The sequence below is a fragment of the Peromyscus californicus genome, unplaced genomic scaffold, assembly GCF_007827085.1.
Source record: "Peromyscus californicus insignis strain IS unplaced genomic scaffold, ASM782708v3 Scaffold_3__1_contigs__length_106647218, whole genome shotgun sequence".
Lineage (NCBI taxonomy): Eukaryota > Metazoa > Chordata > Mammalia > Rodentia > Cricetidae > Peromyscus > Peromyscus californicus.
Genome location: NW_026294551.1, coordinates 28,529,475 through 28,547,135, shown reverse-complemented (window position 1 = coordinate 28,547,135; position 17,661 = coordinate 28,529,475). Strand labels below are relative to the sequence as shown.

Here is a 17,661-nt window from a genome sequence, read left to right as displayed (position 1 = left end):
TTCCAGTCGGGACATAAATCAAAAACTGAGACTTGGAGGGCCAAGGAGAGAGGTGCGTGGCAGAGTGCTTGCCTGGCGTGCATGAAACTCCGGATTTGATTCCTGCCACCACATTAAGCCAGGCCCGGTAACACAGGCCTGTAAATCTAGCACTGCTTAGGCAGGAGATTAGAAGTTCAAGGTCATCCTCAGCCACCTGAAGATTTTGAGGCCAGCCTGGGTTATACGAGACACTGTTTAAAAAAGAAAGAAAAACGGAAGAGAGAAAGAGGAAAAGAAAAAGAATGAGGTCTGGAGCTGGGCCTGTGGGGCATGTCTATAATCTCAGCGCTGATGAACAAGGCCTGGGCTACGCAGTGAGACTCTGTCTTGAAAACAAGAAGCAATCGGAAAATAAGTCCCACAAACTTTGGAGGGAGTGCTTTACATGAAACTTGTGCAGAATTTGCCCCGCGTAACTCTTCCCCCTTGGATAACGTGTCCAAGTGTCTCCCGTGGCTGAGCACTCTGTGGTCTGCTGAGAACACCTTCACAAGCTAGCCGTGCTCTCCCACAGATCTGAGACTGTTTAGAGAGCATGGCTGGTCTGTCCACACAGAGCCAGCTTTGGTATAAAAAGCACAAGTGTCTGTCTGGTCCAGGTCTTGGGCCAAACTTAGCAGCAGGGATGAGTGCTCAGGACTCCCTGGTAACACAAAAGCTCATGCTACAGTGTTCTGTAGGAGTGTAAGGAGCTCGAGAAATCCCCTAGATCATATCACTCATATAAGCTGGGGGGGGAGTTGGGGGGTTAGACTTGAGGTTGCACCCCAAACTCATTCATAGTAGTTGTACCCTGTCAGTCAGACCTACTCAGACTTATATTTTCTCCCTAGAGAAGTATTAAAAATGTTACTTGTCAGGGTTGGTGTGATAAGCATATTTGATACATAAATATCAGGCATATTCTCTTTCTTTGCATAGAATAACTTCAATCCATAGGGGAGGTCAAGCTGGCTTTGAACATGTCCTCCCATGAGAAACCTAGGAAGAAAGGCTTATGATCAGAGAGGAAGCCAATGCAAGAGAGAGTCATCCATCTCTATTCCTGATCTATGGCGGAGGTTATTATGCATGTGGCTAAATGTATGGGCTTCAGAGTCATGGGGGCCCACCCAGGCTTGGTCCCTGCTTGTTCAGGGACCTGGGCAAATCATTCCAGCTCCCTGAGCATGCTTCATCATCTCTGAAATGAGGAGACTATTAAGTGGGGGTGAATAACATGCACCTCACAGGGTTACAAACACTTAATGATATAATACATGTGGAGCACACATTAAGTGCTGCTGGCTCCCAGTGATGGAAACAAGCCTGTCACCAAGGCATTTAATTGGTCAGAGGGATCCACCTTGTAGGAGGCCCAGGACAGAGCTGGGTCATCCTCGGTGTGTCACTGGAGCTGGGTTCTGTTCATCCACAAACACTTGCCTCTCATTAAGATGCCAGCGTGTCCTACTAAGAATGGGATAGTTGGTTGTGATGATTGGAAAAGATCCTTTTGAGTCTGTTATTGGTCATACCAGGGCTAAGAGGCTGTTGGCACATTTATTCTGCTGCTTCTTGTGTACTGAGATAAGGTCATTGAAGTGAGTCAGTGAGAACCGGGCTTCCTGACCCTAGGCACTGGAGCTGGGAATGAAGGGTGGAGAAATAGCCTGAGGGGTCTCCCTAAAGGCTGAGAGCACCCCATCTCCACTCACCTTGTTGCCTCATCTCTGCTTATTGGACTATCAGCTGCCCAACCCAGTGGACATGGCCCGGACAGGGCTGGGGTTTTCTCTATTTCTTCTCTTTCTCCCCACTCTTCCCCCCTTCCCTTCTTTTCTCCAGCCGCCCCCCTCCTGGACCCTTCCTTGTCCACAAACGAGATGACATTTTGCTCTCCAAGGTAGCTGTGGGCAGAGGGCCATTCTCCCTCTCCGGTTTTGGTTTTAGACACCGGCAGAAGCACACAAACGCAATTATTCCCAACCAACCGGAGCAACCGGCCCCAGGGCAGTCAGCCTCTGGAGGGCACCTCGGCTACTGCCATTATGCCATTTACAGATGAAGATGCCCAGGCACCGAGAAGCCACATAGCCCAGGCAGTCTGTCCCAGGAACTCAGGCTCCTTCATAACCTTGACCTTTCTGCGTTGGTAACCACTGTGGGCCACAAGGAGACTTGACGGTCCTAAAGCTAAACTATCTTGTCCCTTTATTTTTTTCTACTGATTGATTCATGACAGGAGCTGAGGATTGAGGCTGGAACCTCACGAGTGTTAGTCTTTTTCATGTTTTATTTATTTTTAATTGCACTCTGATTTATTTTGGAAGGGACACATGTGTGTCATGGCGCCTGTATGGAAGTCAGAGGTCAACTTTGAGGTGACATTTCTCTCCATCTACCACGTGGAGCCCAGGGATCAGGCTTGGTAGCAAGCACCTTTACCCACTGGGCCATCTTGTTGGCCCCCTTTCTATTTTTCATATTGAGGCAGGGTCTTGCTAAGCTGTCCAAGCAGGCTTTAAGCTCACTCTATCCCAGGCAGGCTTTGAACTTACAATCCTCCTGCCTTGGCCTCATGAGTAGCTGTGATTACAGGCTTGTATCTCCAAGCCTGGCTGGTCCCTCTTTAAAGACTTACACAGTACAATTACAATAGCAATACCCACAAGCAAAGCAATTCTTAGACCTTTAGTCAGGATGTCCTCACAAGAAACAAGATGACAGTGTGACCTGAGCATCTCTGAAAGCATGCCAAGGAACCGGCCTACTGTCAGCCCACTTGGGAGGTGGCAGCTGTCACATGTCACATGTCACTGTGTCAGGCCACGGGAGGGCTGAGTCTCTAGTTCCTACCAATCAACGGCTTCTCTCTGCTACAATTAGTTCACACTTCGGTAGTCACTTTCACCTGACAGTTAGCGCTGTGTGTGTGTCTACATGTACATGCATGTGTATATGTACTGACTTTTCTTCCTTCTCAAGAACCTCATTTGCATGAAAATCTGGAAGCCTTCTGGGAGAAAAGATATGAGGATCTCAAGGCTGAAGTCAGGGCCTACCTACGGTGTGAGTGATTATATAGTATTATAGTATAGTGTTATAGCCCATATAGTATTGTTGGCCGTAAGACCATGAGACCACATACCAGCAGACGGCTAAAAATGGAAACCTCTAGTGTCCTTGGCAGGACAAAAGCATAGCATTAAGGAGCACTTGAGATGCCTTGCACCCTTTGGTGAGTCCTCTGCCAGAGAAAATGATTCTGCTTTTAAGCCCATGACAGGGCTGTGCTGGGTAGAGCACCCTGGAGGATTCTGTCTGTGTCACCCAAAACACAAGAGCTGTGGCCCTTGAGATGTGCTCGATGCGACTGAAGAACCACATTTCAAACTGCGTTTCTTTTGAGTTCACTCATGTGTACTCAATGCTGTGTATACTGCAGAATACGGCTTCACAATCCTTCTGTAAGGCTCTGTCTGTCCCCTCAGAGGCTAGGACCAGATGGAAATGTCGGGCAAGGACAGTCGAGAGTCGAGCTGCCACCGAGGGCCTCGGCCTCTAGGTAAAATGACTCAAATATGTGGAGCACGCTGGAAAGCGTAGCTAAAGCCAGGCCGACCCAGTGTCAGCTCTTCCGTTCCTTAACCCTGTGACCAGAGGGAAGTTGCCCTTATCATTTAGTGTCTCAAAGTCAGCGTGTGTAAAGTCAGGGAAGTGGTACCTGCGAGGCATCTCCCTCCATAAGGCATGGAAGGCTTACTTTATTCATTCGTCCACTAAATAACTACTTATTGATATCCTGAATGTCTTGGCCTTGGGCTGGCGAATCCAAGAAGCATTTTCTCTTTTCCCTTCTAGGTTAGGGTGGGGTCTGAAAGTGGCAAAGTAATAAAATAATGCCAGCTTAAAGAGGGCTGGCTATGAAAAAAATACCCGACTAAAGAAACTTGAGGGAGAAAAGGCTGAGTCTGCCTCAGGATTTGAAGGAACACAGTTCGTCACGGCGGGGAAGGCGTAGCAGAAGGAGTGTGATGGGGCAGGTCACATTGCACCTACTGTAAGGAAGCAGAAAGAAATGAATGCGGGTGCTCAGCTGGCTTTCTCCTCGGCACAAAGCTCGTGTGTGTGTGTGTGTGTGTGTGTGTGTGTGTGTGTGTGTGTGTGTGTGTGTGTGTGTGTGATGCTCATGTCATGTACATGTGAAAACCAGATGTGTCAGCCTCTGGCGTTAGCCTTTGGAAGGCAGCGCCTTTTTTTTTTTTGAGCCGGCCTCTCTCGCTGGCTTGGAGTTCTCAAGCAGACTGGACTGGATGCCCAGCAAGCCCCAAGAGTCCGGCTGTCTCGACCTCCTCAGTGCTGGGGCTGCAGGCTTCCCTCTTCATGCCTGGGTTTGTGTTGGGGGTTGAGGGTTGGGGTCTGGGCAATGGACTAAGGTCCTCACACTTGCCAGGTCAGCACTGTGCCAACTGGGCTGTCCCTTCAGCGTTCCTTTTTCCCTCTTTTGTTTAGTCTGGGATTCCAGTTCATGGGATGTTGCTGCCCACATTCAGGGCGAGTCTTTCTTCCTCCATTAAATCTCTCTGGAAATACCCTCCCAGACAGGCCCAGAGACGTGTCTCCTAGGTGCTTCCAAATCTAATCAAGCTGACAAGGAAGACGAGCTGTCTGCCCCTGTCTGTGGAAGGGCCTGCTTCCTGACTGTCACACACAAAGGACACAAGACAGCCACCATCCGCCACCCTCTGCTGTCTTGCTAGACAGAGCTGCCTGGGCCCCTCCCCATAAACCAGAAAACAAAGAATTAAAATGGCTACCACTTCATCCTGCCAGGTCTCTGGCAGTTTCCTCAAGACTTGGAAGGGGCAGATAGCATCGATGTGTTGGGGTACCCCTGCATCTTCCCAGAGATGTGCTGGGAAGGGGCCCCACCTCTGGGCCAGTCTGGACTAGTACACACAGGGACTGAGTCCTGGATTCCCATCATGTGAATGAGCTTGAAGGAGACCATTAATATTAGACATCTGGATGCCAGGGTTCCCTGTCCTAAGTTAACTTGGGATATGAACACAGAGACTCCGACCCGACCTTGAAGTAGAAGGGCTGAGGGGTTTGGGAGCCTAATGTGGGAGAAGAGGACTGGCCAGCATGCCCACCTGCCTGCCTACACTCTTCCTTGGGAGGATCTCCTGGAAGCTTATCCTTCCTTCCTCCTGACACAGCCCGAGTGAGCAGTGTCACTTGACCTCGGGGCACATTCCAGAATGAGGGCACAGCCAAGAATAGGACCCAGGAGCCCTGCCACCCTCCTGCCTGCATTACTCACACATTCCCTAGAGAGGAGGAGAAGGGAGCCCCAGGCTCCTTGGGGAGACGGGATAAGAAAAGGAGGTATACCGGAGTAGGGCTGAGAAGGGAAGACCCCAGAGGGACCCTTCTTGGCCCAATGGTAGTCACAAAATGCAGTGGCCCCACACGGCCCTCCTCCCAGATCCCGTGCTCATCCAGCGAACCCCCTTGTGAGCCCTGAGCAGGGCCCGCAGTGTTCCTGGAGCCCCTGGTCGTCATTGTCATTCCGATTTGGGTCAGCACCAGCCTAGAGGGAGGCCAGGCCTGGAGAAGAGGCTGAGGCAGCCTCGGGACAGCAGAGCCTTCTTCCCCCAAGGAGCTGCCTGCTGAAGGATGAGGCGGTAGAAAGCTAATGTCTGGCTCAGGAATCTAGGCCATGACTGCAGTTGCGTGGGATGGAAGCTCATCACGTGTCCGGGATGTAAACAGCTCTGGGGTGAGGTGCCTGCGAATGACTGGCTGGAGCCACACTCTGCGGAGGCATCGGGGTTCAAGATCGGACTCGTCACGGCCCACCCAGGCAGAACAGGGCACATGGGTGCCTGCGTGCGTGCGTGTGTGTGCGTGTGTATATTTCATACACCAGTAGAAACCGTGTAACACAACCATTCAGAGTTCTCAACAGCAGTACACAGCCCTTGGCTTTGCCATTTGGCAACTGTGTAGTCCTGGGAAAGTCTCTTGTGTGTGCACATGTACCTGTGTGTGCATGCAGGTGTGCTCGCCAGCACACGTGGAGGCCGGAGGTTGGTGTCAGGTGTCTGACTCTGTCACCCCCACCTTATTTTATTATTATTTATTTATGTATTCTTTTTTTTTTTTTTTTTGGTTTTTTGAGACAGGGTTTCTCTGTGTAGCTTTGCGCCTTTCCTGGAACTCACTTGGTAGCCCAGGCTGGCCTTGAACTCACAGAGATCCGCCTGCCTCTGCCTCCCGAGTACTGGGATTAAAGGCGTGTGCCACCACCGCCCGGCTGTATTCATTTTTTACATATTTATTTATTGTGTGTTTGTGGGGTGAGCATTGCCACAGTGTGTGTGTGTGTGTGTGTGTGTGTGTGTGTGTGTGTGTGTATACAACCTGTGGGAATAGATTCTTTCTGTCCACCATGTGGTACCTACGGATTGAACTCAGGCATGGCAGCAAACCCTTTTCCTCACCGAACCATCTCTCTCCCTCCACATTTTTGGAACAGGACTTCTCACTGGACCTGGTGCACACATTCGGCTAGCCTGGCTGTCTGGGCAAGCCCCCCCAAGTATCGCCCTGAATCCACCTCCCCAGCACAGGGATGACAGACTGTACCCAGATTTCTGCATGGGTTCTGGGGATCCAAACTCGGGTCTTCATGCTGTTACTGAGCCATCTCCCCAGTCCCTCTTTCTTTATTTTTCTCTTGTTTTACCTTTGCTTTTGAGCTGGAACTTTGCTATGGAGCCAAGTCTGGCCTTGAACTTGAAATCCTCCTGCCTCTGGCTCCCAAGTGCTGGATTTGTAGCCCTGTGCTCTGGCACACGGCTAAGTAAATTTCTCGTTACCCTTGCCTTATTTTTCCCAGCTACACAGTGGCATTGTGCCTCATGCCGTCTCCGTGTAGAGCACAGGAGAGGGTGCTTGATGCCGCAAAGTAAACTCTGTGGGCCTGGTGTTATCGTCACGGGGCAGTTGGCGATCACAGCCGAGGGAAACAGCCACGAGGCTATGTGTTACTACTTACTGTCCCCTTCCCCTAGTTGGTTTTTTGTGCTAGCACTTGGGTGGCTCTCTGGCGCCACTGTCCTGAGGGTGACATCAGACTAGGGAGCAGCTGGCCAGACAATGGAGCAGAGTGTCCCAGGAGGCTGGGGTTCAGGAAGAGGGAGGGAGGAGGGTAAACAAAGCCACAGTGCCTAGCTTAGGGGTGGTGGGGACAGTTGTGGTCTAGTGTCAGCCAAGCCTGAATAGATTGGAAGGGAAGAAAAGGTCTGGAGAGCAGGCTAGTGGTAAGGAGAGCCATCCAGCTTTGAGAAGGCGAGGAGTGAGCTCTGTCACAAACAGGGAAGCAGGACTGGCCTTGCTGCAGATGGCCCTGGGTTCTTTGCGTCCTGGAGCAGGATTGAGGCCATGTCTCTCACACTGAGCCAGGGGACCTTCACAGGTTGCCTGGTACCCCTGCCCTGGGAACTCAAGTCAGCCTGAGAAGCTGCTCACTGTCGGCCATTGCATAAGGCCAGGCCAGCAAAGATGAAAAGACACCACGCCATTTCAAGAAAGAAATCTATCTTACACGGCAGGTCAGAAATTGCCATAGTTTCTCCATCACCCATTCCCTCAGGACTCACAGCTTCTGAGCCCCGACTCAGGCCATGAGAGGGGTTCATTTCAGACGTCCTCTGTGAGAAACAGGAGCCGGCCAAGGCACAAGGCCCAGAACAATGAGAGGAGGTGTTAGGTCCTGCGGCCCATCCTTGGCCAGAAATCTTTACAGGGTAAAGGGGCCACTCCATGCCAGGCTGCGGTCTCACAAAGGTAGTTGGTTGAATCCCAGGTCTCCCTAAGTGCCATGACTAGCCAGGCATCATAGTCGAGCATGCCTGTAATCTCAGCGCTTGAGAGACTGAGACAGGAGAATCGTGAGTTTGAGACCCATCTGGACTACACAGCGAAGCTGAGGTGAGTTTGAGCTATACTGAGAGACTGTCTAAAACAAAACAAAACAAATCCAGGCCTGAGGAGACAGCTCAGTGCTAACGCGCTTGCCTCATAAGCATGAGCACCTGCGTTTGAGTCCCCCATAAAGCCAGCTGCAGGGTAGCACACACAACAACAACCAGAAACATGATGTTTTCCCTACGTGTGCTTACCACGCTGTGTGGCTAGGCATAAAGAGGTTCAGAGAGAGCAGCGGGGAGGTAGAGGCTGGATTCAGATCTTGGTGAGCCTGGTCTCATGGGCTAGGTGGTTTCTGCACTGTCAGCCCGGCACTGTGGGTGGATCCCCTGAACTTCCCTCTCCACGGGGGGGGGGGGGGGGGGGGGGGGGGGGGGGGCAGAACAGCAAACTGGATCTAACCGTGAAGTTTAGACTCCTGTTTGTATAAGTGAACTAAAGTGCCACGGAACAGCTGTGACTAGTGACTGGGCACTTGCCCCTTGGGCTCTGAGGCTATTTGTTGGACATTGCAGCCTTCAAGCAGGTTCAGCCAATGTCCTCAGGCCTCTAAGGACAGAGTAGGATGACAGTCCTTGCCCTCATTGGATACCTGGCCAGGTTGGGAAATGACCATGAGTCATGCCATCCTGATGGCTAAGTTTCTTGCTCAGTGTCCTTCAGTAACGGCGTGGAGGTCCCACCCCCTGCCCTCTCTTCTCTCAGGAAATAGAAGCTCCTTGCGCCCTCCTCAAGCCTGGGCTGGGCCTGGCCTGGATTCCTCCTTGGGGTATGGCCCTGACATCCCCAGGGAACTGCAAGAGAGAGGTGTCTCTTTTGAGGGCCAGTTAGGCTATGGGTTCCAGACACTTGACGGGGTCTGGGGAACAGCAGTAAGTCTGCCTGGAACCAAATGCACTGAATGCCAGTGTCAACACTGTCAGAACTCAGCAGGCCCCTGAAGACACTGGAGACCAGGCCTCAGCCGGAAGTCTAGAAGTCAGAGCTGAGCAGTGCCCTCCCCACGCCCCACCCCCACTCCCCGCTCTTGTCTCTCCCACCTTCTCCACAGTATCAGAGGCGGGATCTTGTCTACGGCCCTGATCCCCCACTGTCCCCACAGAGCACTTCAGACCGCACATCAGGGCCCTAGGCCTCTCTGCCTCTGACTATGGACAAGTCACGCTGCCTTTCTGAGTTAGTTCATAGACCTCTGCTGAGCACCACGGCTAAGGAGCCTCATATATCATAGGGGACCTGAAAATCTACCGTGTCCCTCCACTGCCCAAATTCGGTCCCACTGATGAGACTTCCCTGCTAAGAGGTTGCCAGAACCAATGATGCGATTACAGACCCTTCCTCGCCTTCCCAAAAGAGTCACACATGTAGAACAGTAGACACTATGAATTTTTATTTAGTATCATCCTCCTCCTATTTGAGGAAGACATTAGGGCATCCCACAATGCCTCCTTTGGAGGGATGTGGACAGAATGAAGGGCTGAAGAGAGAACAGGACAGGTGCAGGAATGATAGAGTGGTTCCAAATCCTCTACCCAGTGCCTGTGTGGCTGGGACCAGAAAAAAACAAGTGATCTCAGAGCTGCCATCTCCAAAAGGCCCCTCCCAGGCCCCACCTAGATGGCTCCTCCCTCCTGATCCATGCAGACACCCATACTCACCACCAGATGGCAGCATCAAGCAATATTCCTTCTCTCTGGGCCCGCCTCCACTCTGATTCCCCGGCCCCTCCCGCCTTTTGTCTACCTTACTTCTCTTGCTACCCAAACAGATCCTGGAGCTTCTCCAAGGAAGCCCATGGCATATGACAGCACACCATCCATCAGATGCAAGTGGCTGACTGCCGCCAGCCACTCACTGGCTCCTGGGGGAGCTTAGGATCAGGACGTTGTGTTTGGGCTCTGCTAGAGGAGCTCAGCCTTTCTCTATGGTCCTAGCACCTGGCACCCAGGAAGTGTCCACTGGGCCGAAATGAACAGAAGCAAACCAACAAACCAAGGCAGCCCAGGAGAGAAAACATGAATTTTTGCTGGTGGGGTGACCTCAGGGACACAAACTGACGCCACCAAAGGCAGCCGCCGTCCCTGCAACCTCCGTTAGAATCGGTTACATCCTGGATTGGACGGTCCTCTGGCTTCCCACTGCCCTTAATGAGAGGCAGTCTCTGCTTACGGTGGTGCAGGAGGCAGTGGGAAGGTTATCTTAAGCAATCCTTGGACTCTCTTATCTCTTCCCACACACCCCTTGTGCAAGCTAAACCATTTAACAAGGTAGATGCCATCTCTTTCTGACCCCTGGCTAGGAGACTGGGCAGAGGGACCTGGGTCAGCAAAGGGGGTGGGGTGGAACTACCTGAGGGGACCCCTCACGGGAAATAACTTACATGTGTCTTTTCTTCACCTTTTGCCAACTTCCTTCCCAGTTAAAAAAAGATATGAACCTTCTATTGAACCCAACGAATAGAGATCCTTTTCAGACCTATGATGGCTTTCTTCCCACATGTCAGCTGAGGTTTCCCCGTTGGCCGTGGCGGCCTAATCTGATCTCACCCAGTGGCTGACTGAGGGCAGGGGGTGGGTGGGTGGAGGAGGGTCAGGGTAGATGGCCAGCTTCAGCGCAAGCCCAGAAAGTCCTTGAGGACGTCACAGGTTTTCTTGTGCATGACCTCACGAAGCTTCCTGACCCGCCGTGTGCTCGACGCGCCCACGAAACTGTCAGGTCTCAGCATGGCCATGCCACCCTCCACCTCCCCCATGATGATGAGCGGTGTCTCGCTCACTGTCACATTGGGGCAAGGGCAGGCCCAGTCTACGTGAAGCAGAGTGACTTCCAGCGGCTCCCGGCCCAGAAACTTGAGGCCCATCTTCTCATCTTTTAGGACCTCATCCACAGTCACCAGGGCACGGCCTGAGTCAGGCTCCTCGGTCAGCTCGGAGACCCTGCCCAGGATGACGAAGTCACTTCGACAGAAGCTGGTGACTAGCTTCTGCCGAGGCTTGCAGGCCCGGCAGTGTTGGTTGCCCCTCGGGAACGGACACGACTCCTCGCAGGCCTCGCGGCTTTCAAAGTTGTTGCCGTTGCCCTCGCAGCCACCGTAGACGAAGGACTGGCAGAGGCCCGTCTGGCTGTTGTAGGCCCAGCGTGGCACGTAGGCTTTGCAGGGCCCCTGCAGGGCGGGCAGGCTGCACGTGGCCAGCGGCCCACTCATACAAGCCAGCATGCAGGCTTCATAGGTCTCAAAGTGGTTGAGATTGCGGTGGCAGTGGCCGAAGGTAAACGTGAGGCAGTTGTTAGCCTGGGCATCGAAGTGCCAGCGCGTCTGCTCCTCTCCACAGTCCTCACTGTCCGGGGGCTTTAGGCACTCAGTTACTGGGAAAGCCGTGCCGTTGAGACTGCTCTCTGAGGTGGCCCTTGCCTGACCCCCCCTGACCACTGACAACGGGAAGTCAGCCCTTAGGACTCCAGCAGCATTCTGAGCTGTGCAGGTGTATATGCCAGCATCTTGGGGCTGGGCATTGTAGATGACCAGCTGGGCAATGTTGGTGACCACCACGTTACCACGCACGTGGTTGGGCCTCATGACCACATTCTCTCTATCCTCCAGCTGTTTCTCCCAAGTGAGCTCGGGCCGGGGCCGGCCCACCACATCACAGAGGAAACTCACGGTCTCACCCACGGTGACTGATTGATGGACGGGATGGTTGAGCAGGGCCGGGGCTGCCATGTCCAGCCCCAGAGTCTCCGGAGAGGCCGTGGTAGGATGTGCAGTGGTCTCAGGCGGTGGAGGGCTGGTGTTGGGCCAGGTAAAGTGATAGCGGCAGGTGACCACAGCCAGGGAGATGCCCTTGGAGCAGGCCTCGGCGTCCATGTAGCAGCGGTTGTAATAGGTGAGGCCGTCAGAGGCACAAGTGAAGCTGGGCTCCTTCTCACAGCGATCTTTGCACTTGCACACGGGCTGTCCATCCCAGATGTCACACTCAGAGCCCTGCTGCAGACACATGAAGTGATCACACGTGGCCTCCTTGGGCATACCCACAGGGCCCTTCCTCCCTTTCACATCCATGTAGCGGGCTGCCACACAGCTCTTGGTCCCACACACATTGGGGCAGCACTTCTCATAGGTCTCACATTCCTGAAAGAGCCAGAGAGAGAGTTCTGAACAGAGGAAGCAAGAGCAGATTTCCACATCTCCCCCCAGAGGCTGTGACATGAGGACTTATATATGTGTTTCCACAAAGCACTTAATGTAGATAAGATCCCACGTAGACCCAGCACCTACTGTCTGTCAGGCTCCCGCCCATCTTCAGCTTACTACTTACTACCAAGACCAAGGGGGTACAACCACTGTTCCCAGTTGGTACATAATTTAAAGCACAGAGAGGTCAAACAACTCGCCCAAGATCACAGAGCTGGTAGTGTGGGAAGAGATGGGCCATAGACCTCCGAAAGGGGACATGTGCTCACTGCCATTTTCAAAATGAGATCGTAGAGAGGCAGAGATGACACTCAAGCCACAGAGGTGAGGAGTGGTAGAAAAGGGCTCCAGGCCTTTTGGTGGCCTAGATAAAGCAGCGTGAGGATGGCTTTTTCTCTTTTTTCCACCGAGGGGAGGATGTGTTGGCTAACTTGAAGAGTTAACATCTTGGACTCATGTTCAAGGCTAGTCACACCCCCTCTTTCCCCTGAAAGACCCCCAACACACACTGAACCCGGGATATCAGAGAACCCTGGTGACCAGAAAAGAAAAAAAAAAAAGTCCCCCTGTGTGGTATGAGCAAAGACTTGCTAGTCTGTAATCCTCTCTGACTTCTGTGGAGTCACGTAAGGCTTTGCTTTAATTCTTCAAAATTAGCACACGCCACCAGGGCCGACACAAACAACGGTTGGTTGCATGTGGTGCTTTGCACAATGTCACACCTTGTGGCTGGGCGGCTGGCTGGGCAGCTAATCCTCCACCAGGTAGTGGCTGTGTGAAGCAGTCCCCACCACACTGGCCCCTTGTCCTTCCCACTTTGATCCCAGTCTTTCTGACATTCCACATGAGCTAAGAGGGGGAAAGTCCTCCCCCCACCCGGCTGTGTGGAGCCGCAGCTTGACTGTTTCTCCCCCTTTTGGCTTAGAATAAGGACTTTGTTTTGAGGCCCTTGTTTGGCATAGGCTTCTGGGCCACAACAGGGGATGCTTGGAAATGGAGATGGGTCCTATCCAGAGCTGAGGTTCAAGGGAGAGAGAGCTTGAGAATGGAGGGTGGACGGGGACAGAGCAACCTGTGAACAGGAAAGCCTGTTCCTTGGCCTGAGCGCTATTCCATTCCAGTGTGGAATGTAGGCAGTTCCCCCAGGATCCAGAGGTCCAGGAGCGGCTGGACACTCAGAAACCAGAACCCTCGGGGCTCTGGTGAAGGGACCCTGGAGGAGATATTTAGAATACTTTCCCTTAAGGATTTACAATGTCCCCATGGGCTACCTGGCTCCTTAGCTGCACTCAGGTGCCTTCTCCAGACAGCATGCAAAGCCAGCCAGAGTTGCACGTCCCTAAGTGCCACCTGACCTCAGGCTAGCCAGTGTCAGTGAAAAAGATTCTCCAAAGGTAGTCATTGGATGGCATGAGCCCTATGGATGAGAGAATTGTCATCTTTCCTGTCCTGTTTCCTCAGCACCACCGCTGGGTACTGGAGTACCTGCCTTGAGAGGCCTGAGAATGGTCCCCAGGGGACATGAGGCAGAAGCCACTGTCTCCATGGAAACCCCACGCTTTCCCAGGGTGACCAGCGACTTCCAGCAGCACGGGAGCCTCCTGTGTTATTTAATGATGCCTAACCCAGACCCGAAGTCGGGGAGACTCTGGGCCACCCTCAGAGATGGCCAGGCAGGAAGTGGCCACACCCAGGGCAGCCATGGGTACTATGGTAAACCTAAGGACTTTTCTCCCAGCAGGACTGGATAAGGATGGCCCCTGGAAGAACCCACCTGGCAGCCAGGGAAGAACCATCTGGAATTGGCCCTTGCCGACCGACCGCAGCATCCAGGAGGGAGGGGCATATGGAAGCACTGAAGATCCCAACAGGTGGGAACTCAGTCCACTTTCCTCCCAGGACGCTTAGAGTATTTGCACAGATTAGCTCCCACTCAAACGGCCCAGCAGCCTCATCGCTGTGTGGCCGAGTCCAAACCTGGGAAAGGGCCTGGAAACCAGGTCTAACTAGCTGCGAACACGGCATCAGGCAGGCAGGCTTCCAAGCCAACCTGGCTATGGCATCACTCCTGTGCGTACCCATTCTCTCACCTGTGAGCGGGCCACTGAACATCTGGCAGGCTGTTGTGTTATCCCAATACATGCTATGTGCCCAGTGTGGTGCTGGCCCAACGCAGCCCTCCACCAACCCAAAGAGGAATGCTCCAGGATGGATTTGGGTACCACGCCCTCTTTCCAGGCCTCAGCTGTATAGAGGCAGGCACCAGGCCCTGTTTGTCTCTAGGTGAGCAGGGTCTGTGTTCCTTTACGGTCCTGGAGGCACATGTCATAGCTCCCACACCATCACAGACCCACTCACATGGTCCATCTTAGGCTTCAGGGGTCCCACTCACCTGGTCAGTTTCACACTCTCGCTTGCAGGTGCTCTGGGCATCCACCCAAAGGTTGGGGTTCATGTCGTTGGGGCAGATGCCCGCATGGGAATATCGGATGGGTGGCAGTGTTAGGCCTCGAAGGGGTGCCCCCAGGAGCAGCAGCAACAGCAGCCCCCAGTGGAACCAGAACCGATGACGACGCCCCGGGGCCCACATGGTGCGGTCTGCAGTGGCCAGAGGGCCTCCGTGTGACGATACCAAGGGCTGAGGCCCGCCAGGGCCCTTCTTCTCCAGGGCTGGCAATACCTGCCCTCTTCACCCCAGCAAGTCTCCTTGCTGAGGCTGCTTGCTGGCGTCGGCTGCTGTGGCTGCCTCCACCAAGCGCAGCCTGCTGAGCTGTGAGGCTTCAGATAAAAGAAAGGTCTTTGGTAGGAAACTCCGTCCCCGCCACCCCAACCCCGGGTGCTAGGGAGAGGAACACAGCAGGGGCTCGAGCCTGGATTTATATCCTGGGCGCACCACCCGAGTGGGAGCGAGCTAACCTGATGTCTGTCAGAGGCAGGCTGCTGGCGCCTCTGTCCCGTGGCTGATCACAGACGTATTGCAGAAAGGGGGAAAAGCTGGAAGCAGTTTAGGCAGCAGTCTCTGGCACGGTGGGACACCTGCTTGTTCTTGACTCCAGGAGGCCTTTAACCCCTTCCAGGGACAGAAATGGCATGTGCTTTGGGGGGGGGGGGGGAGCTGGCCCCAGGACACGCACGCTCACTGTGAGGCAGGTTTGTTTCCCTTTCCCCACCTCCTTGGGGCCGGGCCCCCTCCTCCCGTCAGCCACCTCTGAAGAACACACAATCGCTTGTTACGAGGAGGGACCTGAGCCGCTGTGTTAGCGTCGCCCAGCTCGATAGTACATTTGAGAGCAAATGACGTGGAAAAACAAGTTCACGGCCATTCAAGGGCGGGCCCAAGCAGCAGCCAGCGCTGTGCTGTGTAAGCCGACTCCCACCCCGGGCACCAGGTCCCCTTGTGGGGGGTATGCACACGGACAGCACCACATCCCTGTGTTACGGGTTACCGGCAGTCCACGTCTTAAGTTCCAACTTCGGTGAATTCCCCCAAAATCATTCCAGAGAGACATACCAGATATGGTCTGGCTCCCCCGGGCTGCTGGGTCGGATCACATTCCTCGCTCCTCTCTCTACACACACTTGTGGAGTCCAAGAAACTGGTGCAGCCCCAGTGTCCCAGGACTTCACTACCCCACCACCGAGCTGCCCTCACCGGTGGCCACAGTGGCCATTGCTTAGTGAGCCCTTGGGTGCCAGGCGCTCTGGACATGTGGCTCTACTTCCTTCACCACACAGAGTGAAAGGCTTCTGGTGGAATTTGTCCAGGGTCCTCGGAAGCACCAGTCACACCAATGCCTCCTTACACACTCCAGACTCTCTAAGGTATCGGTTCATCTGCAAACTGTGCATCCAGTCTGGATGTAAGCGAAGGATGCACAGTGAAGCTGAGCAACTCGCCCTGCATCACACAGCTCCACTAACACGGGAGGCAAGGGCAGCAGCTTGCGGGGGGTGGGGGTGGGGGGTGGGGGGGTGAGCAGGGCCTTTTAAAGCCACCCCTCCCCCATCCATCTGCCAGAACCGCTGTCAAGGTACAACCTAAAGTCTGGTTTTTGCAGAAGGGTCAAGAAGTTTTCGAAAACCAAGGGTTGTATTTGTGGAAGGCCTGAGAGAGAGCCATTAAGTGGCCAGGAGGTTTGAAACAGTTTCTATCCCAGGAGCTTGAGGGCATCTTGGTCATTACATGTTTGGAATGATGGGGAAAGTAAAACATGAAAAAAAGAGGTGCCTTTGTAAGGATAAGCCAACAAGAGTTGGGGGGTAGACTGAGCTGCAGTGGTAGAGAACGAGGAAGTGGCTAGAAGGGGGGTCCAAGGCCCTCCACTGCGCTCTTGATACACTTTAACAACCACGACTCCCGACTCCAGTGGACTGTAAAAAAAAATCACCTGCGAGATCATCCCCTCTAGATTCTCCCTCTCCCTAGCATCTCCTCCTCTGAGCCAATCCCTTCCCCTTGCATGGGTCTAAGCTCCGTCCTCTCTGCCAACGTCAAGGCGCTAGTGAAGGGTGTCAGGCCTTGATCTGCTAAGTTATCCGAACAAACCTCCCTCGGAGGAGGCCCGTTCCAGTAATGAAGGCGGACAGCAGGCGATGCGGCTGCTTGGAATTCCCTGTAATTTCATAAGCCGTGTTCCTGCTGCTCGAAGCAGGAGCCCCCACACAGCCCTGCCCTGGCTGTGGCTCGCCCAGCTTCCTGGGATACCACAAAAGGAAAGAGACGGCGACAGTTTCTAAGCAGCACTTAGAGGACGCGGTGTCGCAAGCCATTATGCCAGGACAAGCATCTGAAGGGAGGATGCTGGATGTCTGAGGGGTCTGCTGAGGCCATGAGAGGAATGGGAGAGACATTTGGCCCTGTTTTCAGGGTTGGTGGGAAAAGCCTCTCACCCATTTTTCACTGGTGACCCTCATTGCCGCCCCAGGAGACACCTGTTCAGGAGAGGAAGCTGAACAGGAAAGTCAGGCTGGGCCTGCCAAGTAGTCCCCCAGCCAGGGGAAGCCGGGCCCGAGCCCTCCCTTGCTGTGTGACCTACACCTGTATCCCTGCAAGGTTGCCAGCCCTGCTGAGGCCTCCCCGGCCACGGCCTCGGCCCTGAAGTTGTTTCTAAGCTATTCTGAAGTTCCTTCTTTAGCGCCCCACCACCCCCAAGCCTCTCTGTGACTCCCTCACACCCGAGGAGGAAGGAGGTTCCACTGTGCACCAAGCTCCTCACTGGGAATAGATGATGGGCTGAGCTGCTAGGCAGAGGCCTGGCCTCTGGGTGTCTCCTGGCTGTCGCTCTTTCCCAAGGATATGGGATGCCGCTTAGTTTCCCAACCCCTGAGTGTGAGGGGCGAGAGTGAGTGCTGGGTGGGCTCTGGTCCGCCTCAGAGAGCCCTCTCCACTGCTCTGCCCGCCCTTCGCACTCCTCAGGGTGAGCTCAGGACCTGCTCTTGGGTACTGC

At 53.9% G+C, this 17,661-nt stretch overlaps 1 protein-coding gene across 1 annotated transcript; it reads right to left on the bottom strand.

The window, feature by feature from the left end:
• Positions 1-9,390: 9,390 nt before the first annotated feature.
• Wfikkn2 (WAP, follistatin/kazal, immunoglobulin, kunitz and netrin domain containing 2) lies at positions 9,391-15,911 on the bottom strand. The gene is made up of 2 exons (XM_052756884.1): positions 14,607-15,911; positions 9,391-12,151 (listed from the first exon to the last, which is right to left on the bottom strand). Exons 1-2 carry the CDS (start codon positions 14,802-14,804, stop codon positions 10,631-10,633), a joined length of 1,719 nt encoding a protein of 572 aa, XP_052612844.1. The 5' UTR covers positions 14,805-15,911; the 3' UTR covers positions 9,391-10,630.
• Between the last annotated feature and the right edge of the window lie 1,750 nt (positions 15,912-17,661).